This window comes from Nuphar pumila, chromosome 5 (genome assembly GCF_984573655.1).
Source record: "Nuphar pumila chromosome 5, dmNupPumi1.hap1.1, whole genome shotgun sequence".
NCBI lineage: Eukaryota > Viridiplantae > Streptophyta > Magnoliopsida > Nymphaeales > Nymphaeaceae > Nuphar > Nuphar pumila.
The window spans coordinates 13,013,966-13,038,679 of NC_143253.1; the positions used below are offsets into that span (position 1 = coordinate 13,013,966).

The window sequence follows — 24,714 nt, forward strand, 5'->3', positions numbered from 1 at the left end:
TATACCCAAATTGGTCTCACAGCAAAAAAAAGTGCACCAATAGGTTCTGCTGTCCCAGTTGCTCTTCGGCTACCTTTCCAACAGCATTTCAAGTGTTATTTCTTACATGCAAGTTGCATTCCCCACAACTTTTTTTTTTTTTATTTATAACCCGAAGAAACAGCACAAAGATGTGGTCTCGGTGGCTCAGCTTGCCATACCTGCGGTCTTTGTGCCGGCAGCGTAAAACTCCGAAGCTAGGACCCCTGCTCCCAGAGCCTATGCTATGCATTGGCTTGCCCAGAAGGGCGACACCCATGAGAATCGAACCTTCCCCCACCCCACAAAGCCAACCCCCCTTGGGGCCATTCCCCACAACTTGAAAATAGAAGTGGGGAATAATAGACCCACCAAACAACCCTATGAGAGTTTGACAAAGCCATAAAAATCGTGGATTCCTCATTGCATCTGTAGCTGCCAGTTCCCAAACATAGCCTTAATATGACTATGAGTTAACACTAACTCATACTTAAATTAATCACTTTACCCTTATAACAAAGTAGTCCACATAGGCTTTTCCTCATGCCTAGTAAAAATGATAGATTTGCGCTTAATGTGAAAATCCAATTTACTATATTCAAAAGTCTGTTTTTCTGACCGGAGAGCAGGAGGACCTCAAGGGTTTTACCAACGGAAGTCCTGGGTGTGGTGATGACCAATGGGGGGCTTTCCCTTGGAAAAAAAAAGTCTGCTTAATGGAGAGTGCACTAACTATTTAAATTAATATTTTACCCTTCTAACAAAAGCATGCAGGATTTTCCTGTATGCTTGGATAAAATCATTTTTTTGCCCTTAAAATATGAATCATTATGATGTATATCTTTTTCAATAATAAGTTACCATATTCATGTAGGGATAAGAAAGCCTTCCATCTAAAATCTAAGTTAAGCTTTCATGCTTTAGATAATATATTTCTCTTTTAAGTTGGTACATATTTTTTGTGTTGGGCCCTACATTTATGAAGCCCAACCAAAATCAAAATTGAGGTCATGCTGTCTTCAAATCTTTCACTTGTTGTTTTGGTTGATATAAGCCAAAAAATCATATTTGTCAATAACATAATTAACAGAATAAAAAGTGCGAGAAGCCAGGCACTAAGCATGAAGTGAGAACTGAGCATTTAAAAAATGTCTTAGTGAATGAAGCATAAAAGGTTGAAATGGTATTTTTTTTTCAAATTTCTTACTTGCTCCATTATTTCTCCTTTACCCAAAATGACTCATTAATACAAATAATTAAAAACAAACTTTTCTGGTTGTGTTTAGAAAGCAATAATTGAAGTGAAATGATATTGACTGAAGAAAAATAGTTGATGCAGACTACCATCTAACCTGTTTGGGAAGGAAGAACTGGTGGGTTTATAAAAGTAGGGAGACAGCCAATGTCTGCCACTTCTAGTTTCTTTTCTGATTTTGGTTTTCTTTATAAAGAGCAGACATTCTTAAATCCTTCTCCCTAAAGAATTTTGGTCGAATTGAGAAACTTCTGACAAGTAAATAAAGATGAATGGTAACCCTTTTTATTTATCAATCCTCATCCTACCTTATTTGTTGAATATATTGTTACGATAATAAAGCCGTACACAATACTTCAAGTACAAGGTTTTGATGATGAACACGTGAATCAACTGCATTTCAGCTAAGGCAATAAAGAAAGATGACAAGAATTAAAGAATTCGATGAAGAATCTATGAAGACTAGTGTGCAGATGTAAAAATCATTTTATGTCTTAGATTCTTGTAAGAGTCTTACTTAGAGTGCATATTTCCATTGCATTTAACCTAAAAAGTCTTTAGAAAAACTTTTTTAAAAGAACCCTTCATGAAAATCATTTTAGAAAACTCTTTGTTTAATTTTTTATATTTATTAGTCGACCAATAGTCTCACCAGTCGACCAACCTTTTCGCGCCAAATTTTCTAAGCAAAAATGTTTTTTTTTGTAAATTTAGTCAACCAAAGGTTTTATCAGTCGACCGGACAGAATGTCTGTTTTCTGGAAAATTTAGCAACAGTCGACTGGAGGTTTTATTAGTCGATCAGACAGAACATGTGTTTTCAGAAAAATTTAACAGGAGTCAACTGAAAGATTTTTCAGTCTACTGATGATATTATCAGTCGACTAACTTTTTTCTTTAGTCGACTAAGTTTCAAAACTTCAGATTTTCAAACGACTATTTTAAACATATTAGTCGACCGATGATAACTGTCAGTCTGCTTACAGTCGACTAACTACTATTCCAGTCGACTAATTTTGCTATTTTTCTATAACTTTTAAAAGGCGTGTCTTTTCATTTTTCAAACATTTTGATCATTCAAAATGGACTGTTTTGACACCCTTTCATACCTTCAACGTATGAAATCTTTCAACTATAAATATGAGTGCATTTCACACTCAAAAACATCGAATTGAATCAATCCAATCGAATTACAAAGATCAAATTCTTTGCTTTTCATTCTTATTCATTCAAGTATTCGTTTTCTCACTCACTTGATATTTTCACTCCAGTTTTTCACTCAAATTCTTTTAAGAGATAGTGAATTCGTGAGTTGAGTATTTTAACAACCTCAAAAGTCAATTGCATTCCATTTGCATTCATAAGAAGGGCTCGTAGGTTGATTGTAAGTTGATTATTTCATTTTTCTGTAAAAGGAAAGAACTCATTGATTTAAAGGAGTTGTTTGCTTTCAATAGGTTTGTTACTAAAAGTGGGACTGGATTTGATCTGTATGTTCTTGTGGTTACACAAGGTTGATAGTGAAAATCTCAAACGGGTTTTGCTTGGGGACTGGATGTAGGTCTGAAAGACCGAACCAGGATAAATTCTTATGTTTTTTGTGTGATTGCTTTGTGAATTTTAAAATCCTTTAAAATTCCAAAGATGTTATTTAAAAGCACTATTCACCCCCTCTCTAGTGTTCGTTGCCTCGATCCTACAACACTTTCATTTGGTATTAGAGTCAGGTTAGCTATATTTTGATCTTATCATCATCTAGCATGACAACAACATCATCTCAACACAAAGAAGGATGCTCCTCTGTTCGTCCTCCTCTCTTCGACAGAATAAACTATGGATATTGGAAAGTAAGAATGAAAATATTTCTATAATCCATGAATCTTGAAATTTGGAGAGTTGTTTCAGAAAAATACCAAGCGCCATCAACTGATTTCAACCTATGGACCGATGAGGAAAAGAAAACTGTTTCACTCAATGCCAAAGCTATGAATGTGTTATATTGTGCCGTTGACAATGTAGAGTTCAATTGCATCTCTCAATGCTCTACAACAAATGAAATTTGACATACTCTTCTCGTAACTCATGAAGTTCAACTTCAAGATAGACAAGAAGAAGAACCCAAAAAGAAATATCTTGCTTTGAAGGCCACCTCTGACGATGAAGATGAAGATATTGCCCTCATCACAAGGCAATTCAAAAGATTCATCAAAAAGAGAAGATTTCAAATGAAGGTAAAGAAAATTGATTCTTTTAATCCTAATGAAGTCAAGTGCTTTAACTGTAAAAAAGCTGGACACATCAATAAAGATTGTCCTCTTCTCAAAATCAAGTCTAAGGACCAATTCAAGAAGAAAAAGATATTTCAAGCATATTGGGATGATAGTGACTCTTCTTCCGATGAAGAATCTAATGAAGAAGTCGCCAACATGTGTTTTGTAGCACAAGAAGACTCGGTAAGTTAATTTGAGTATGATGATTTATTAGAAACATTTAATGATTTATATGCTAAATTTAAGTGTCTAAATTCTAAAAACAAAGAATTAAAAACTGAAAATTCAGCTCTTGACTCTCAAAACAAAGTGTTACTTCAAGAGATAGAAGTTAAGAAGAAAAACTCTTGTCAAGCATCTGAGATAAAAGAAATTGGAATTAGAACCGATCTCTTACATGAAGAAATAACAAGTCTAAAAGAAAAAGCAAATGATCTTCTTTCTATATAGACCAAGTTCACTAATGGCCAAGAGAATCTAGAAAGACTTCTTGGTTCTTAAAGATGCTCGGTTAACAAAATCGGTTTGGGATATAGCTTCTTTGATACTCAAAATAGACCAAACTATGTGGTGAAAAATTAAAGACAAAATTCTCAACCATTTGTTCAAAGAACTCGATTTTCTAGTTATAATAGAAATGCATCTAATCATGGTATTTATAAAACTTATAAGCCTAAACATGATTACTCTAAAAATGCTAAATCTTTTTATAGAAAGAATATGTATTCTCAAAGGAAACCAAAATCCAAATGGATATGGGTTTCTAAGACTAACTCTCATGGACCCGAAGATAGAAAAGGGCCAAATGCTTTGTCTTCCAATTTTGTTGTAGGTACACAAAATAAGGAGGAAATGGATCTTGGACAACATTTGTTCCAAACATATGACTGGAAGGCCAGAGTTATTTTCCACCTTCCAAAGTAAGGATGGAGGAACCGTTACCTTTGGTAACAATAACAAGGGAAAAGTAATTGGTATTGGTAATATTGGTAATTCAAGATTTCCCTTGATAGAAAATATTCTTTTAGTAGATAGTTTAATGCTTAATTTGTTTTCCATTAGTCAATTATGTGATAAAGCTTTTCATGTTTCTTTTGAACATGATTTATGCTTAATTTTTGAATTTTCTAAACTTCGTAGAAGAATTACATATGAAAAGTCTGCATCTATTATTAAAATTCATAGTGATCATGGTGGTGAATTTGAAAATGAATCTTTTCTAAAGTTTTGTGATTTACATGGTATATTTCACAACTTTGCTTTTCCTAGAGTGGCGTCACAAAATGGAGTTGTTGAAAGAAAGAATAGAACTTTACAAGAATGTGCTAGAACCATGCTTCAAGATAAAAAATTACCAAAATACTTTTGGGCTGAAGCAATAAATACACCATGTTATGTTTTAAACCATGTTCTTATTCGACTAATCTTACATAAAACATATTTTGAATTGTATTATGATCGTATACCAAAGATCTCATATTTCAATTTTTTTGGTAGTAAATGCTTCTTGTTAAATACCAAAGATAATCTTGATAAGTTTGATTCAAAATCAGATGAAGGAATATTTCTTGGATATTCTTCTAGAAGTAAAGCTTATTGTGTTTTTAATAAAAGAACATCTTGCATTGAAGAATCTTTACATGTTGCATTTGATGAGAATTGTGAGCATGTTATAACTCTAAGCGAAGGAGAAGAAGTCATACTTCAAGGAGAACCTTTGATAATGAGTACTTTTTAAGAAAATATTTCTCTTCCACTGGTTTGGAAAGAAGTTCCTAATCATCCACATGAGCAAATTATTGGAAAAATAAAGAGTGGTGTCCAAACTTGAAGGCAATTGCAATATATTGTAAATATTGCTTTCATATCTAAAATAGAACCAAAGAATATCAATTAGGCTTGTGATGATGAAATTTGGCTTTTGGCCATGTTTGAAGAACTTAACCAATTTACTAAGAATGATGTATGAGATCTAGTTGATAGACCAAAGGATCATCCTGTAATTTGAACAAAATGGGTCTTCCAAAATAAGCTGAATGAAAATGGTGAAGTCATTCGAAACAAAGCAAGGCTAGTAGCACAAGGCTATAATCAAGAAGAAGGAATAGATTTTGATGAAACCTATGCACTAGTGGCTCGATTGGAGACAATTCGAATGATGTTTTCTTTTGCTAGTTACACGAATTTTAAGTTATATCAAATTGATGTTAAGAGTGCATTCTTAAATGGACACATCAATGAAGAAATTTATGTAGAGCAACCTCCAGGCTTTGAAAATGAGAAATATCCAGAAAAAGTCTTCAAATTAAAAAGAGCTTTGTACACACTCAAACAAGCACCAAGAGCGTGGTATGAAAGACTACGAAATTTTCTAGAACAATCTGGTTTCTCCATTGGTCGGGAAGACTCCACTTTATTTATTAAAAATCTTAATTCAGATATTCTTATTATGCAAATTTATGTTGATGACATAATATTTGGTTCTACTAATGATTCTTTTTGTAAAGAATTTGCTAAAGCTATGCAGGAAGAGTTTGAAATGAGCTTGATGGGCGAATTGAACTACTTTTTTGGACTTCAAATAAAGCAAACTGAAGAAGGAATCTCCATTAAACTTCTTAAGAGATTTGTGATGGACTTATCTAAATCAAGAAGAAATCCTATGAGCACAACTACTTCTCTTGACAAAGATGAAAATGGTAAAAATATAGATACTAAGCTCTACAAAGGTATGATCAGATCTCTATTATACTTAACTGCTAGTCGACCTGATATAATGTTTAGTGTTTGTATGTGTGCTAGATTTCAAGCTAATCCGAAGGAATCTCAATTAACTGCAGTAAAGTAAATTCTTTGGTACTTGAAAGATACTTCAGATTTTGGTTTGTTTTACCCAAAATCACCTTCCTTCAATTTAGTTTCATATAGTGATAAAGATTTTGCAGGAAGCAAATTTGATCGCAAGAGTACTAGTGGAACTTGTCATTTCTTAGGACATTCCTTAGTCTTTTGGTTTAGTAAAAAGTAAAATTTAGTGTCACTCTCAACAACTGAAGCAGAATATATAGCGATTAGTTTAGCGTGTTTACAAGTACTATGGATGAAACAAACCTTAAAAGAATTTTGTTTGAATTACTCCACAACAACTATTTATTGTGATAACACTAGTGCTATAAATCTTTCAAAAAATCTTGTTTAACACTCAAGAACTAAGGATATTGAAGTTAGACATCATTTTTTACGAGATCATGTGTTAAAAGAAAATATTTCGTTAAATTTTATACCCACTAATGAACAACATGCCAATATATTCATTAAACCACTTAAAAATGAAGATTTTATGAGAATTAGGAGAGAACTAGGCATTTTCACATTTTTAGATTTATAAATTTGTTTTAAAATACTATTTCTTAAAAATCTCAAAATTGCATATTTTTAGTCGATCGATAAAATTCTAGTCGACTGATGTTTTTTTTTTTAAATTTTAACTGAAGGGACCCGATACCCCTTGGATTTATTTTAAAAAGGGGCAATCATTCTTTTTACGCCCGTGTATTTTAAGTTTTTTTTTAAAAGGGACCTGATACCCCTTCATTTTTTTATTTAAAAATCACACCGTTTCATTTTTACGCCCATGTGTTTTCCCCTCTTCTTAAGTAAAACCCTCTCTCTCCTCTGTCTCTTCCAAAAACCCTAGGAGTGTCTGACGAACTCCTCCTCGTCGGAATCCTCTTGCCGTGACAGGGTGCTTCTTCAGCAGTTGAGGCATGCGACAACCTCTTCTCACCTGCCATCATCCACCACGTCACCTCTTGTTTCTGTAGCAGACACACTCCTCCTCGTTGAAACCCTCTTGTCGCGATTAAGGCGTTTCTACAGCAACGCCTAACGACATCCATTGCAGAGTTGAGAACGACATCTAATGTGTCTCAGCCTGCTATTCACTGAGATCTCATCGTTTTCCTAAAACCTCTGAAAAATTGATATTCCTCCTCCAACATACTGCCCTCACTGTTTGTTTTGGCCACTAACAGAGACCTTGATCGTAGAAGGCACACTATCCACATCGCACAAAGTGATTTTGCAACATTGGTTATCCTTTATGACGTCGGATGATATTTTTCTCTCACCGGACGTCATTGGAAAGCCGACATCAACAACGATTCTCTTTGACAGGTGAATTTGTTTCGTTCTTAACAACCATGCCTCGTTAAAAAACAGCATCCGCACAAGTTTTCCCTCCATCTACACCACAAGCACGTCATGGATTTTCTCTTAGACTACTAAGAAATTCTCTTTTATATGATACCTTTGGATAGATTTATGCACATCTTATTTTACCAGGTCGAAATATTCTGTTTCACTTATTTTCTTGCTACAAAATCAGAGAATTATTCACAAACATTTCACACCTTTTTAACGCTGGTGCAGACCCCCTTTATTATCCTTTATTGATCCATTTGTTTTACACTAATTTACAAATTGATTATGAAACTCGATTTTTTTACTCTCTTGTTCGCGATGTTGAAATTGAGTTTGATTCTAAACTTCTTGGACAAATCCTAGATATTCCACCTTCAGAAACTCTTTTCAATACTATTGAACTTAATGATGAAAGAATTTTTGAACAAATTCTTCTTCTCGGTGCACTTCATTGTCCTCCTTTCAAAAATACCAATTTTCAAACTCGCGCTTGCATTGCTGAACGAATTCTTGCCCACAATGTTCTACCTAAAATTGGATCTTTTGATTACTATTCCACAGATCTCTCTACGGCTCTTTACGTCTTATTTGGAAATATTTCTGTAAATTGGGTCAACGTGTATTTTACTATGTTGTGGAAACAAAAACCCTTTCTTCCATATGGATGTCTTCTTACCTGTATTTTCAGATATTTCAAACTACCCCTAACAAATGAAAAATATATTGAACAAAAGGAGTTCTTTGATCACACTTTTTTTAAATGAATGAAAATCAAATATCTACCTCCTTTAAATTTTGATCAAACTGAACCCTCTGCACCATCACCCTTTGAACCATCACCATCTTCTGTGACGCCCTCATCTCAAGCAAAACGAAAAAAAGTCTACTAATCAAGACAATGATGAAATTTTACAACAAATTGAAACTTTGGAGCTACATTAACACACTTTTCGTGAAGATGTAACTCAACAACTTTCGTCAATTCAGAAGGATATTGTTGAACTCAATGAGATGATCAAGCAACACTTCTCTTGAACTTTGTTTATTGTCATTACTGAACTTTGATACTTTCTGGGTTGTAATATTTTGAGCTTAAATTTGCATTTTGCTTATGCTATGTCTGCACTTACTCTTTTTTATTGTAACAAAGGGGAAAAAAAAGACACATTGATGGAAATTGCAGGAGAAAAAGACAAGCATGGCAATTGCATCATGTGAAAAGACACATGGATGAAAATTGCAGGAGAAAAAGACAAATATGGCAATTGCATCATGTTAAAGCATTAAAAATCGCCTTCATGAAATTTTTTAAAAAAGTATGAAGTCATAATGGAAATACAAAACAATCAATATGTGATATATGTGCTTTGGTTGTGCTAACTTCTTATGTTTTGCAGCATATTAATAGGGGGAGTAAAATCTCCATCTATGTATCTAAATGCTCCATCTTTGACTAGTTTGTCATCATAAAAAATGGGGAGATTGTTACGACAATGAAGTCGTACACGATACTTCAAGTACAAGGTTTTGATGATGAACAAGTGAATCAACTGCATTTCAGCTAAGACAATGAAGAAAGATGACAAGAATTGAAAAATTCAATGAAGAATCTATGAAGACTAGTGTGCAAATGTAAAAATCATTTTATGTCTTAGATTATTGTAAGAGCCTTACTTAAAGTGCATATTTTGATTGCATTTGACCTAAAAAGTCTTTAGAAAAACTTTTCTAAAAGAACCCTTCATGAAAATCATTTTAGAAAACTTTTTACTTAATTTTTTATGTTTATTAGTCGACCAATAGACTCGCGAGTCAACAAACCTTTTCGCGCCAAATTTTCTAAGCAAAAATGTCTTTTTTGTAAAATTAGTCGACCAAAGGTTTTATCAGTCGACCGGACAGAATGTCTGTTTTCTGGAAAATTTAGCAACATACGACTGAAGGTTTTATCAGTCGATCGGACAGAACATGTGTTTTCAAAAAAATTTAACAGCAGTCGACTGAAAGATTTTTCAGTCTACTGATGATATTATCAGTCGACTAACTTTTTCTTTAGTCGACTAAGTTTCAAAACTTCAGATTTTCAAACAACTATTTTAAACATATTAGTCGACCGATCATAACTGTCAGTCTGCTTACAGTCGACTAAGTATTGTTCCAGTCGACTAGTTTTGTCATTTTTCTGTAACTTTTAAAAGGCGTGTCTTTTCATTTTTCAAACATTTTGATCATTCAAAATGGATTGTTTTGACACCCTTTCATACCTTCAATGTATAAAAATTTTCAACTATAAATATGAGTGCATTCCACACTCAAAAACATCGAATTGAATCAATCCAATCGAATTACAAAGATCAAATTCTTTGCTTTTCACTCCTATTCATTCAAGTATTCGTTTTCTCACTCACTTGATATTTTCACTCCAGTTTTTCACTCAAATTCTTTTGAGATATAGTGAATTCGTGAGTTGAGTATTTCAACAACCTCAAAAGCCAATTGCATTCATAAGAAGGGCTTGTAGGTTTATTGTAACTTGATTATTTCATTTTTCTGTAAAAGGAAACAACTCCTTGGTTTAAAGGAGTTGTTTGCTTTCAGTAGGTTTGTTACTGAAAGTGGGACCGGATTTGATTTTTATGTTCTTGTGGTTACATAAAGTTGATAGTGAAAATCTCAAGCAGGTTTTGCTTGGGGACTAGATGTAGGTCTGGAAGACCGAACCAAGATAAATTCTTCTGTTCTTTGTGTGATTGCTTTGTGAATTTCAAAATCCTTTAAAATTTCAAAGACATTATTTAAAAACACTATTCACCCTCCTCTAGTGCTCATTGCCTCAATCCTACAGCACTTTCATATATCTCTATTTTTCCTGTCATTTTATATATATGAACAAAGGATTGTTTCTAGACAAGGTACAAAAATAAAAATAATTAGGTAGCATCAAAGTTCTTCCAACTAAGATAGATTCCTCTAATTATTTTTTTTAAATGCATTTCTCTCTATTTCCCTCCCAACTCATTCCTATGATATCGGTTCAATTACCATCTCCCAAATAGAGCCCAACACAAAAAGTGCACTTTCAGCATCAATGAAGGTTCAATGTCATTAGAAGAAGGGAGGTTCTCATAGAATTTTGGAAGTGTGAAAGAAGTAGATGTTGGGTCGAATCGATCCTAGAGACTATAACAATTGGTACATGCATATTGTACTAAAACAGTAAATACAGAGAACAAAAGAAGCATGTATCTGTTGTCCCTGTCATTGCTCGATGATGAAACTCGAGCGTCTGAATGAAGCGGAGAAGTCTTCTCATCTAGGTTTTCTCTGCCTTAGGTGAATCATGATACAAAATGTGAAAATAGAGCAGGGACCCAACCGTGTATATGAAAACCCTTTTGGAGAAACTGCTTATGCATGCCTGCCCTCAACCATGAAGGTGTACTTAAAAGTTTTTTCGTAACTGAGTAGCAGTTATAGATAAGCCCACGACTAAATGAGACTTATCCCCATTTCAAATCGCCGCATATTTGGCGTTCATAACTGTTAGTTAGGGAAAATAAATCTAGATCCAATCTAGATTCAAAATACTAACAATAGACAATTAATATCACAATTATGAAGCGGGATTTTCAAAAACTTCAAGCAACCGTGATCATTAGTACCAAGATATTTTTTTCAAGGTAGTGAAGTGAACAAAAAGACCAATAATACAAACGTCATTTTCATTCAAAAGTGGAGTATATTGTAAAAATTGTGAATTATAATCCACAGCATTGTACAATTTCTTTTACAAGATCAGGTTTAAAGTCATGTCTAGAATAGTTATTAATGTAGGGTTATAGAGGTGGTACATAGTGAAAGAAAAACTGTGAACATCTATGAGATAAGGCTCTACTAACCTAAGTTCCTTAAGTTTATAGAATAATTCCATACCTTGGGCAGATACTAAATGCAGTCACAAAAAGTTGATGGTTGAATATAGTAGCAGCCAATAAGTTGGACTAGAGTGTGTAAATAGTGACGTGCAAGTTGGACAATTTTCTATATTACACATTTTTGGCTGCATATTACTCAATCAAATATCGAATCCAGTCTAATTAGGTTGATGTAGCAATACGCAAGTCTAAAAACACCTGTTTACACATGTAGGTTACTAAAGAATGATAGTGATCAGAACATAATCATGCGTCAAAAAAATTAAAAAAAAGGAAACTAAATATTTAATGACTTCAATATATAAGCAATTAAGGGTAACCTGATAAACAACATTCATTCATGGTTTGCAGTATAATTTAAAGAAAAGACAATAAGATGAAGCTGGGAAAGGAACTTCCAAATTGTAGTTTGGGTGACATGGAAGATGAGAAACAAACAGATTTTTGGCATAGAAAGGAGGCAGATTCAGGAGGGGATTATGTAGTGAGGAAACATGTACTGCAAGTGCTTCGGAACTCCGCAGTGGCTGTAGCCTCACGATGGAGGTATGTATATGTGGGCTTACTGGTTCCCACTAGAACTCGGAAGTGACTTTACTGGTTCCCACTAGAACTGGGGTGTGTCCAGGTATGCATATGTGGGCTTTTTCAGATTATATGCCATTTTTGGTATACAATCCGAAGCCACACATGTTGGAATATAAAGTGTCCTTTCGTATATGCCTCTACCCATGCATCATACTTATGGTATGATAGCATGATGACCCTTTGAAGGTATTTCTTGGATACCTACTGCTTGAAGGCTTGTACTCATCAACAGGAGCCATTCAGTTGAGGAGATCGTTTGTCTCTCATATTAGTGCGATGATAAGGAGATGTACGTAGTCATATCTCTTCAAATATGTGTTATACACAATGTATATGCTCCTCCGATCCTCCACAACAGAAGCTATCATATAATGACAGATTGCCTCTAGATCAATAAATGCATGGAGGAGAAGTAATGGTGTGGTTGGGAGCAAATACTTTTGTTAGTAGAGTTGGGGTCTAAAGTGATTCTAGAATCAAGAAGTGGTAGCTAGAATCCATAATTTGTTAGAAGGCAGAGATCAAGGCCAAGCTATTCCTCAGAAAGTTGAACAGTTCTGTATAGTTTTGACAGATTAAATGTACAAAAACCAAGATACAATTCAAATCATACAACCAGATTCTTTACAAAACTAGCAAAGGGGTATCCAAAAATCGTGAAAGGATCACCCAGACTGGCTCCCTGACAAGGAAAGTATATAATTTTACTATCTTGAAAATTTTATAGCATGAATGAATCTGGTGGGGTCTGTCTAACCCCAACTTGCATTAAATATATATATATATATATAACATGGCACGTCTCTTACAAAAACTTAAGGTTCAAAACTTATTATTCAAGTGCATATCAAAATTCACACAAAGCAAATAAAGTAGTTTAGAAAAAATTTGCCCAACTTATCAACTATTTACAGAAAACCTCTAACCTTACAGTTATTGCGTTTAGCCACCTGTTTTTATAAGTCGTATTTCACTCGTATGCTTGTTCCTAAAATAAGACAGTTGACAATAATATGCATAGTAAAAAGAAATGAATGTAATGCCCTCATTGTTATTTTGTTTAAGGAAAGACCATAAGATGACATAGGATCACTGTTGTAAGAATCATTGTGAATCGGCCGGTTCATATCCAATCAGCTCAAAACCGATTTTACACCGATTCAGTTAAGTATTTTTTAAGGGACCCCCAAAAAATAGTTTTTTTTTGTAATTGATTCAGCTTGATTTGGTTCGAGTGCTAATCGGCCGATTTCTCTGAATGGTTTTGAAAATTGATTTATGCTGGAAATCGATTTTGACAATTGCATCTTTTGTGTTGTTTAAACAAAAAGAATCAAAATGTCATTTTATATCTCAGTGGAGATGGCGGTTAAATATAATAACTCAAATGTTCAACGGATTTTTTTATAAATAGCCAACAATTTAAGTGGCTCCTTGTAAATTATTCTAACAATAAATGTTTTTAAACAATTTAAAAGATAAACAGAAGCCATAATGATTATAAGAGTCACTAGAATATGAGAATTGGAAATATGAGAACTAATGTGTGAACAGCAATTTTCATAGAGCTTTTGTTCTTTTCTCTTGAGTACATGATTGGTTTTATAAGAACTCGCTCTAAAATAATTTGATTTTGATGCGTAAATGAGATTTGTTTAAAGCTTTAAAATCAATGGCTGATAATCTTCATAAATATTCAAGCATTCAAAAATTACATTTTTTTCTTCTAAAATACAAGATCCAATTGTTGATTCCTTGCAAATTCACCATGCCAAACACATCCATATAGTTGGATTTGCAGTGTTGGAAATGCCCATATTTCTTGTTCTCATATTCTAGTTTTAGTTTTCATATTTCAGTTCTCATATTCTAGTGACTCATAATTATACCGTCTAATTCTTTCGAAATCATACGGATAGATGTCTACACGAGTGACTGACTTGATAAAAGGAGTGAATGACAAGCCGTTTTGAGTGACCTGGTCTTGGTACCACCGGGTCAGTAAAACTCGGGCCAGGTTTAGATCCAGTTCTTATCGAACCCGAGTCAAAAGTGAGTTGCAATTACCCAAATTTTAACCACTAAACATGATAATCTTCCTAAAAAAAGGTAATCAAGTTGGATCGGGCTAAATTAAACACAAACTAAAGCCGAATTAAAATTAAAATTAAAATTAAAATTAAAATTAAAATTAAAATTAAAATTAAAATTAAAATTACAAAAACTGTTTTAAATTATTTTTCATCTTTTAATGGATTCATTAGCCTCTCTTGGGTCAGACTAGACATAACCCAATAATAAGTGTGTAATATTTTGGTTCAGGTCGTATCAAACCTCAGCGAAGGTAGTTGGGTCCAAAATAAATGGGTTGGTAGTCATGACAAATATTTTATTGTTTTTTTATAACTTTTTATAAAATTCTAAGGATATTTTATAGAATCTTAAATATGTTTTTACACAATAAAACGTGCATGATCATTTTTATTATAAATAATATATTTTAGAACAACGCCCAGAAAAAAGTTAACTTGCTTAACTTTTTCCCTAATGGCCTTTTACTGTGATGATTAAAGGTTATTCTTTTCAATTTGAATAAAAAAACAATCATTTGCCTTAAATTTTTTAGCAACATGTTTTTCACTTTAAGCCCAACTTTAAACTTGTGGAAACAGGCGCCCTTGGTGGGTTTTAGACAATAAGGATGTTTGATTTATTGGGGTCTAAAATCCATAATAAACATATGTGGTGGGACGGATCAGATCGGACCGTACAATCCAAAACAAAGTTATCCGACGCATTATTCACATGCGTCCAAGTTGTCTGCACAATGTAAAAATCAAACACACAACTTTATATTAGTCGAAACAAACACTAAACGTTGTACAATTGTTACAAACAGACAAAACATATGTTCTGTATGTTGTGTTGTTTCATACTTTTGATTAGGGGTAGGCTGTTGTCCAGGAGTCCTGATGGGCCAAATTTGGGCCATAATTTTAGGGCCAGGCCCATTAGGTACAGGGCCGAAACCCAACCCATTACATATGTGGGTTGAGCTCAGGCTATGGGCTACCGGTTGATGGGCTTGAGTTATTTATTAATTTTTTAATAAATTTTTTTTAAATTTACTATTATATAGTAACTTGAATAACTATTATTAATTACCTAATTAGTTGCACTAATTAAGAATTAGGTTTTCGTGTCCTATGATCATGAAAATAAATGAGTTTGGGTTGACCCAGAGTCTGTAAAGATAGTTGCGGAAGAGCCTGAATCTGTCAACAAGCCCAAATCTGGGGCTCCAGCAGAGGACCTGATGAGCAAGCAGATGAAGGAAATGAATCGAGCTAGCATTGGCCTAGTTTCTCTTCAAACCCGAGCCCGTTAAGAACTAGGCCAAAACCCGGCCCATTAGTAACTGGGCGCAGACCCGATCGACGGTCCGGTCTATTAGCAGAACGGGCCGGGCCGATGCCCACCCCTACTTTTGATAAACTTTGCAAATGAAAAAACAACTGAAACTCCCTTTTTTAATAAATTCAAGAAATAGCTTGTTTTAAAAAAAAAATTAAGAAAAATTTGTACTAAAAAAGTACTTTTGAAAAAAAGTCACTTGTGGATCCAATTCAATGGATCTATAGTTCAGATCAAACTGATTAAGGAATTTGGTCTCGTAGTTTCCATGCCATAGCTTGTTCTTTAAGAAAAAGTCTTTATATATATATATATATATATATATATATATATATATATATATATATATATATATATATATATATATATATATTCCACCTGGCTTTTGAATTCAATCTCTTTTTAAATCATGTGCTAAATGTTCCATTCCTTTATAATCTTGACATCTATAAGCCATATTTGCAACACCAAGACGGGTAACTGATCAATAATAATTTTTGCATCTAATAAGCCAAGTCACAAAGATATGGGCACGACATGACAGGTGACTTGATGAAATTTTATTAAAAAACAGATACAAGAGTACACATTTTTTTAAAAATTTTTGTTCAATAAAAAGTAATTTTCAATATTTTAATATGCACATTGTAGTTTCATTAATACATTATTAAGAGCATTAAAATGACTAAAAAAATTGAAATAATGTTCATATGTGCCAAGGTCATGTGATCTTGTCATAATGTATCCGGTTAATATCACTCACTGTCGGCATTGAAGTGGACATGAGTTTTGATAAAGTCCAATAACAAGGTTTGGGTTGTATTGGGTAGGCCTAGGTGAGAGATGTATACGATACATGGGTGATTGTGGGTAGGTTTGGGGTTAGATATGATGGTTTTGGGTTCGGGTATGGTTTGGTTCATGGATTGGATTTAGGTTTGGGGGACCAAGATATCGGGTAAGATAAGGATATGGTTGAATTGTGATCAGGTTAGAGGGATATTGAATTATCAAACCTAGGTTTGGGTAGGTCGGATGCTGAGTTGGGTTTTGAGAGTTATAAGCATGCTTTAGACCCAGTTCAAATCCAAAATTGTATTGGGTTTGGTCTTGACCTGGGCCGAATAGGAATTGGAGCTCTGTTCGGTTTGATTATGTCTATTTTGGGTTTGGGTACTCTTATTTGGACCAAAACTAGTGGTGGGGCTAACCTGGTGAATCTAGGCATTGCACTGGATCCAACAACAACAACAACAAACAACTACGCCTTCATCCCAAAACAATTGGGGTCGGCGATATGAACCAACAAAGAAAATCATTATGGGTCTTCCACATGAATCCTTCTCCTCCATTCATTTTTATCCAATGCCATGTCCTCGGTGAGGTTCAAAGCATTCATATCCTTTCTTATCACCTCCATCCATGTCTTCCTAGGCCTACCCCGACCTCTTTTAACTAATATATTTTCCCATTTCTCCATCCTTCTAATTGGAGCATCATTAGGCCTTCGTCGAATATCTCCAAACCACCGTAAACGATTCTCTCTCATCTTATTTTCAATGGGTGCAACGCCTACGGTTGGGGGTTGAATCTAGGCATTGCACTGGATCCAAAGGCCCTAAAACTATTGGGTTTTAGGTTGGACTCGAGCCCAGAACACCAGAAATCGAGTTTTGGGCCTGCGAATCGGTTTAAAACCTGGTTTGGGGGTTGAATAGGTTCTCCCCCTTGAACCATTAGGTGGGACTCCGCCCATGTTGGGAGCCTACGGTTGGGGTTTTAGGTTGGGATCTGATTCCGGATCCACGGCTGCATCACATAACAATTGAAATGAAAGCATGAAAGGCTATGCCATCATGCTCAATGACTCCGTGATACATTAATTACATTAGCTAATGCACAAGCTAAAATTGTCAAATGTACGAGTTTGGATCGGGTATCTGTCTTATTCGCTCCTGTTGATTGGGTTTGGCAACTACCTATCGGATTCAACAATAAAAATGATCCAATGCTGTGGGCGGGGTCCTACCCCAAATAAAATGACTCAAATGTGACTTGATCATGCTATTTTAGATGCTAAAAACTTATTCTGGTCCGATTTCAATTTGGAGGTGAGATCCAGAATACTAGATTTGGAACCGAATAAGCTATTGCTATACTTAACCGTGTCCAACAGACCCACTTCCCAGTAAGAAGTCGTCAGAAACGTGAATCCTAAACCAATGGTCCGGTCCATCAGGACTGGCACTTGCTACTAAGCCAAGTATAGATGTGAACGGGTCAGACTCGGTTTGGATTCAAACATTCTTGAATTCGAATCTACTAGCGTATTTAGATTCAGATTCATGGTCAAATACTGAATTAAAATCCAATTGCCCAATCGAATATATTTTATATGTAATCAAGTCAGATTACGTGTCATATTTGGATGCAAATCTGATTATTAATCGGATGGCTCCTACTTTACAAAATCCAAGCAATCGAATTCGTATTCGATTGGATATTTGACCCAAAACCGATCTTTTGAAATCCTACAGGCTATAGCCAAGGCCTGAAACAGTGAAACTTCACTTTCTGGGTTCGGGTCATGCATCTCAACCCGAACCAAGCATCCCCACCGCCGTTAGGTCACCCATTGATCACGGGATTTAACGTAAATGAATGGCAACATTGAAATTTATCATAAATCATCGGGCAATCAAATAAATGTAGCCGCACGGGTTCCCGTTTCCAATTCCATCGTTCGCGAGCATCCAGATGGAAAGCGGAGATCGGTAGACAGTTTCCAACCGTCGATATTGTGAGATCTGACGGTCAGTAGGGACGCTCGTCCTCTTTCTTAAACGCGGGTTTTGGTGGTCTCTTCCCAACGGAAATCATATTTCCTTCTGCAAAACCCTTCCTATTCCTTCCTCTGTTCTTCTTCTTCCTTCTTAGGTAAGATTCCCTAGCCCTAATTTCTCCATTTCATTCCCTGTATTCGTGTCCTTGATCGATCCGTGTATTTATGGTTTCAATCTCTCTCTCTCTCTCACAAAGGTGATCTGGTCTTTAATTTTTCTTGCTTTTTCTTACGATTCTGTTTTTTCCTGATGATAATGTATGTTTACGGTCTTTTCTAGTGTAGGCAGTTTTTTCTTCTTTACTTTTGGTAGTTTTTTTTTCGGAGGAATTGAACTTTTCAGATCTGTGTGTTTGGTGATGGATTGATGAGGGAAAATGACATTAGTTTGGTTGTGAAGTGCTGCTTTGAGATTTAGGGTTTTATTTTTTTTCCTTATGGGATCACTTTTTTTGCATTTTAGGGTTTCTGGTTTTGGTTGTTAGGTTGACGTTGTCGAGTTTTGTTGGTTTTAGGGGAATATCGTCTTTGGATTTTGTTGGGGTCAACTGAGATAATCGGATGGTTAGTCTCGCGCCATCATAAGAGGTCTCGGGTTCGAATCCCACGGGAGGTTATCTCCCAGCTTGCAGCCTTGCATATCAAAAGTAAAAAAGCAAAACCTTGGATTTTGTTTTTTTTTTTATAGATTTTGATTCCCTTTAATTATGGGGTTTTCCTTTTTTTTTTCAAAATAATGGGTTTGTGTGCGGTTGTGTAATTTTTTCTGTGTATTTCTTAAAGGATCTGTTGGATATTTGTTGCATTTATAGGTGATTATTTTTTTATAAGTATTTTGTGCTTGTTATTCACCCGCTATGTGACATATATGTGGCTAAAAGGACACGGGACACGTGATTCCTGTGTAATTTCCATTAAGAATTGCATGCGAATCAGCGTAATACAGGAGTACATTAAGGTCTTCTTGGGACATAGTGACCCAGTTGACGGTGTTGCTTATCTCTACATGATGTGGAATTTGATGGTGTTTGTCGTTTAACTCTCGATTTTGCCTCTACAACCAGCAGGCTGGCGTGTCATTATCATCATTGCGCGTTCAAATTTTGGCATATTTTAGGTTGTTGGTTTCTCTTTCTTTTTCATCTGTTTGTCCTTTCAAAAGCATTCTGTCTACTGGTTTCTCTTTGTCCGTGATTCTTGTTGTAAATTATTTTTCTTATTAGTTTGAGATGTTTCAGTTGATAAAAACAAGTGTTTGTTAAATGTTGGTACGTGCTGTTTTTCTAATTTTTTGTGCTTGTGCTGAGTTAGTTACTAACTGTCTATTTTGTTTTGGGCAACTATGTGTTGTATCATGAATTCAGAACTAGTAACTCACAATGGCAGAGGCAAAGCCTGGTATGAGGAAACCTGTTTTCACCAAGGTTGATCAGCTTAGGCCTGGGACTACTGGGCACACACTCACAGTGAAAGTTGTAAGCTTCAAAATGGTGTTGCAAAAGGGGCGTCCCGATGGGCATCATGTTCGCCAGATGCGTATTGCTGAATGCTTAATTGGCGATGAGACTGGAATGATTGTCTTCACTGCCAGAAATGAGCAAGGTACATGATCTTCATTCACAGTTGTGCATACCTGAATAAGGACCTGTATGTTTCCAACTTCCTTGTTCTGATTATCATTGACCTACCTGATCTTTGTCTGATAGATTTGGTCACATGTTTTCTTTGCCCATGCATCACACTCTCTTGAGATGTTTTCTTGTTGGCTCTGATTGTCCGGAGGAAAATATACTGATATTTTGCATTTAAGAGAATGCATCAGTGTGCTGTAGTTTTAGGTTTTATTTTTGTTGATATTTGTGCAGGGAGATTATCATTTTCAACTATAAGGTTCTCTCTGCTGTATGCACCTCATCTGTATCAACCACCTTTTTTTTTCCTTTTTTTTGGTGAACTTCAAATGTGAACATGTAGAACTTCCAACAAATAAGTTCAAGACACGTCAAAAAAGTTGTAAATTTTGTTAAATGTATATACATGCTTCAGCAAGGTTCCTGTGTTTACTCGCCTCTCTCCTCCTCAATGAATTGCAGTATTGCTAATCTATGTGATAGAATACATCCCCATAAACCGAAAAGAAGGATGTATCACACCATATTGTAACATAATTTTATGGTACATGCCATGTTATTAATTTTGGTTGATGCATGTTACATGTCATGATTTTCCACTTATGTAAATCTTATGTTTTTGAGTTTCACCTACATTATCTACAGGAGTGTCCAAACATCTTGACATTTTTCAATTTATTTGTGTTTTATAAATGATTCTTCTCAGAAGTGCCAACAACTCCAAGATATTGTAATAACAAAACTTTCCAAGTCAAAATGTCGCATCTTTCCCTTTGATATTTTCTTAATAATCATTTTGCGATTTTTAATTTTTGAAGAAAATTTCCAAGTTTTTCTTGAAAATTCATTTTGCAATATTTTCATGAAAAGTCTGAAGTTTTATTCATAAACCATTTTGCATTTTTTTTTTAAATTTCTATTTTTCTGAGAAATAACAGTTATCTTTAAGTTCTTCTGATGTGTCCTTTGTGCCTGCGTGCATGAATATTTTCAATCAGTCATGTCCTTGCTATGTTACAGATATTTTAAGACCTGGTAAATGGAAAAAGAAATGTCCTGTGCCATTGGATAGTTTCTATCATTTGCATTCTACTTTTGTGTTATAGTTTTCTTTTTAAATTATAGTGAACTGATGTTTTCGTGTGCAACCATAAATGCAGATTGATGTTTGTGAATCAGATGGTTTAACATTGCATTTTTTATTGTTTTAGTCTTCAGCCATTATTTTGTAAATCATCTGAAGCTCCTAAAGTTGTTAATTTAGTGTTTTTTGAAGCTTATGTATTGTTTGTGTTGACTTTCCACGCCATATTTTGCTTTTTAAGTTATTGCATGTTAGCCTTTCTTTTATTTCTGTTTTTCTCCATTCAAATAAACTCTACAGTATAGGAATTTTATTGTGTCTTCATCTTCACTGTAATCTTAACGCAATTTATTCTTATTATCTAACTTATATCTTTGCATTGGATTTGGATTGTATATTACTTTTGTTGTGTTCTTTACTGCTTTGTGTAGCCATGGTTGATACATGAAGCCATTATGGCTACAGGAGCAACATCTTAGTCTGTTATTGATCATCATAATGGAATCCTAGTTCAGTTGAGCTGTCAGAAATTACTGTATCTTGGAATAGTAGTACATGTTTTACAAAGTTGTGCACCTCTAGAATGTATACATTAGAGGTATTGTTGTGAATCTATGTCACATGGGTGCGGGTGCGTGGGTGCGGCACTTTAAAAAAACTTGGGTGCGGGGGTGCGACAAATACATATATATATATATACATACATATATATATATATATATATATATATATATATATATATATATATATATAAAGTCCAAAAGTTGGACATAAATGACCCTGGGTGCGGTCAACCCACCCAGGGTCAGGTTGACCGCACCAGGTGCCGCACCCGCACGTCGACGCGGGTGCAGCACCCAGTTGGCCGAGTCCCTGTGACAGTTGTGAATCAATTAAGTATACGAGTTCCTAGAGTCTGCTTCACTCAGACATGATGTTTCACACTCTATATTATGTTTTATGCCAATTCTGTATGATATTTCCCAATTCATGGTTCATCCGTAAAAGCTAACTTGTAAAGGCATTACTACTATTTTAAATTTTTTTATGGGTGAGCTCTTCTTGTTTTAGCTTTCTTTGTTGATTACTGGATTTGCTTCATCCATGGGAATTATGGTACCTTTTTAGTTTGATTCCAAATGTTGAAGCCACAACGAGAAATTTTATAGCCCTTTTCTCTTTTGGTTTCTATGGTAGATCCAATGTGTCTGCGTGTGTTAGTAATTAGTACTTTTTCCTGAAATCTGAGAAGCACGTGCTTGTGTACTTGGCTTGTATAACGTGTTTGGTTGGCTTTAAGTAGGCCCTCTCAAATGTCACTTAGACTGGGTCCAAAATCTTCCATTTTGCTTCTTCAAGTTGTGAGCTTAGTATGTTCTTATATCTGGTTTAGCCTGTGGCTGAAATCTGAACCTGATTTGGTTTGCTCTATGCTTAAAAACTGGATTCCTGTTGGACAGGTGGACCTGATTTGGTTTATCCTGTACTTAAAAACTGCACCTAATTCCTGTTGGACAGCTGATTGATCTCGGTCTCACTCCAATATATGGTTTACCAATTCCAATGTTTTGTAAGCTTCTTGTGTTCCCAGATGTCACTGGCAATTTTTCTGCGGCAGACTTATAAGTAGAGGTGATGGAAGAAAAGTTGCTTCGATCATTGACTCATGAGATATGCTCCTTAATGTCGGTTTTGGCATCTCCCGGTTTAAATGTTGGCCTGCTTAGAACAAGTTGGAAATGCCAACCGCATGGATTTAGCTGAGAAAAATTTGGATGCTTTTGCCTCAAATTCTCTGATGTGTGTGATATTATTGTGATAAGATAATTTGAAAATATCACAATTTATTTCCAATAATATCATCCGACCTTAAATCACTGATATTATTGTGATATTTTCATAATATTGTTGATATCGGTGGCACTGGCTGAAATTTATAAGTTCTTGGAATTGTTGGCATGTTGCACTGCTTGCTCTTGGAAGGTTGTCTATTGATTGCATTTCCATCTTAATGTCATGCCTGAGTTGTTATGGAGATGATATCTGCATATTTAAGAATAACTGGCATTAGCTTGTTGAAATCTTGAAATACCAAACGTGCTCACTTTTTTTTTGGACACTTGAACCTCAAAAACATGCATGTCAGTGATGTGTTCAGCCGCATCCCAGTCCAGGTAACATAACCATACCCTGTACATATCCTTCTAAAAACTTATTTGTCTTGCCCTGCATGTTCCTGTTGTATCACATACCTGCACTGTGTATGTGACAGCTTATTATTTCTTTGATTGGCCATCCTTCATTGTAATTAGTTGCAATGCTCTTTATGGTTTTCCAGTGGATCTGATGAAACCCAACACAACGGTGATCCTGCGAAATGCAAAAATTGACATGTTTAAGGGGTCAATGAGGCTTGCTGTTGATAAATGGGGACGTGTTGAAGTCACTGATCCTGCTGATTTCACGGTTAAAGAAGATAACAATCTGTCTCTGGTTGAGTATGAACTTGTTAACGTGGTAGCAGAGTGACCATTGACTGCTGGTCCCTGTTAACAGCTGAAGAAGGATAAGGCAAATATGATTTTGTGGTTTTCTGATCGTGGTATGTCTTCTGTTCCTGTTTTCCCAATCCATCAAGTTGCCCTGGTAAGAAAATATATTTCATAGGAAAAAAAGTCTTCAGTTAGTCTTGAAAGGCTATTGGAAATGGGTCATCCGTGTCTACCAATACCCATGGCTTTGAATGCTTCTGGCTGGATTTGCCTGATGAACTGAGCAGGTGATTGCACCAGTATACACCGGTAGTAACTTTGATATAACTCGTATCATCTAAAGCTTTTGTTATCAATGGTACCTGAGAACTGCTCTTGATATTTTCATTGTCGTATGGATATCTTTACATTATTCCATGGCGTGTCTGATGCTGGCCTCTTGGAATTTTTATATACCGTGTTTGTCCTCTTTCAGTGCACATCTTGCTTTCGTGCACTTACATGTTCTTATGCAATGTCTCGCTTCTTCTACCTTGATTCTTTTGTTTGTATTTACACTTAGTTTGTGCGTTGCATATTGTGGAATATTTTCGTATGCAATGCTTTCATAACTCTCTTCTTTTTTTTCGTTTCCTGTTCTTTTTATATTCCTGCTCCTCTATAAGTCTCTCTATATCTCACAGTTTCCTGTTTCCTTTTTCTTCTCTTTTTATCATAGCTTTACCTTAATTCATTTTCCCTATTATCCAATCCAGAGTTACCTGACAACAATACACGACACTTCGAATCCGTGTAAATTATACGACAATCATCATAAGATTTTATGTTCACATGTTCAGCTTTAGTGATTTGGAATTTTAAGACTAATATTAAACCCACTGATCAGAGACAATTTAAATAAGATTGAAGTAACCATGACTTTGCTCCCCCTCCAGAGGGTTATGGATTTGGGGGAAGCAAGGAAAGGTTCAGTATGAAGGGC

The 24,714-nt window shown here is 35.0% G+C and overlaps 1 protein-coding gene across 1 annotated transcript; it reads left to right on the forward strand.

Moving 5' to 3' along the window:
• Window positions 1-18,538: 18,538 nt before the first annotated feature.
• Window positions 18,539-24,149, forward strand: LOC149836834 (uncharacterized protein At4g28440-like). The gene is made up of 3 exons (XM_090007136.1): window positions 18,539-18,620; window positions 19,890-20,127; window positions 23,579-24,149. Exons 2-3 carry the CDS (start codon window positions 19,905-19,907, stop codon window positions 23,767-23,769), a joined length of 414 nt encoding a protein of 137 aa, XP_089863262.1. The 5' UTR covers window positions 18,539-18,620; window positions 19,890-19,904; the 3' UTR covers window positions 23,770-24,149.
• The last annotated feature ends 565 nt before the right edge of the window (window positions 24,150-24,714 follow it).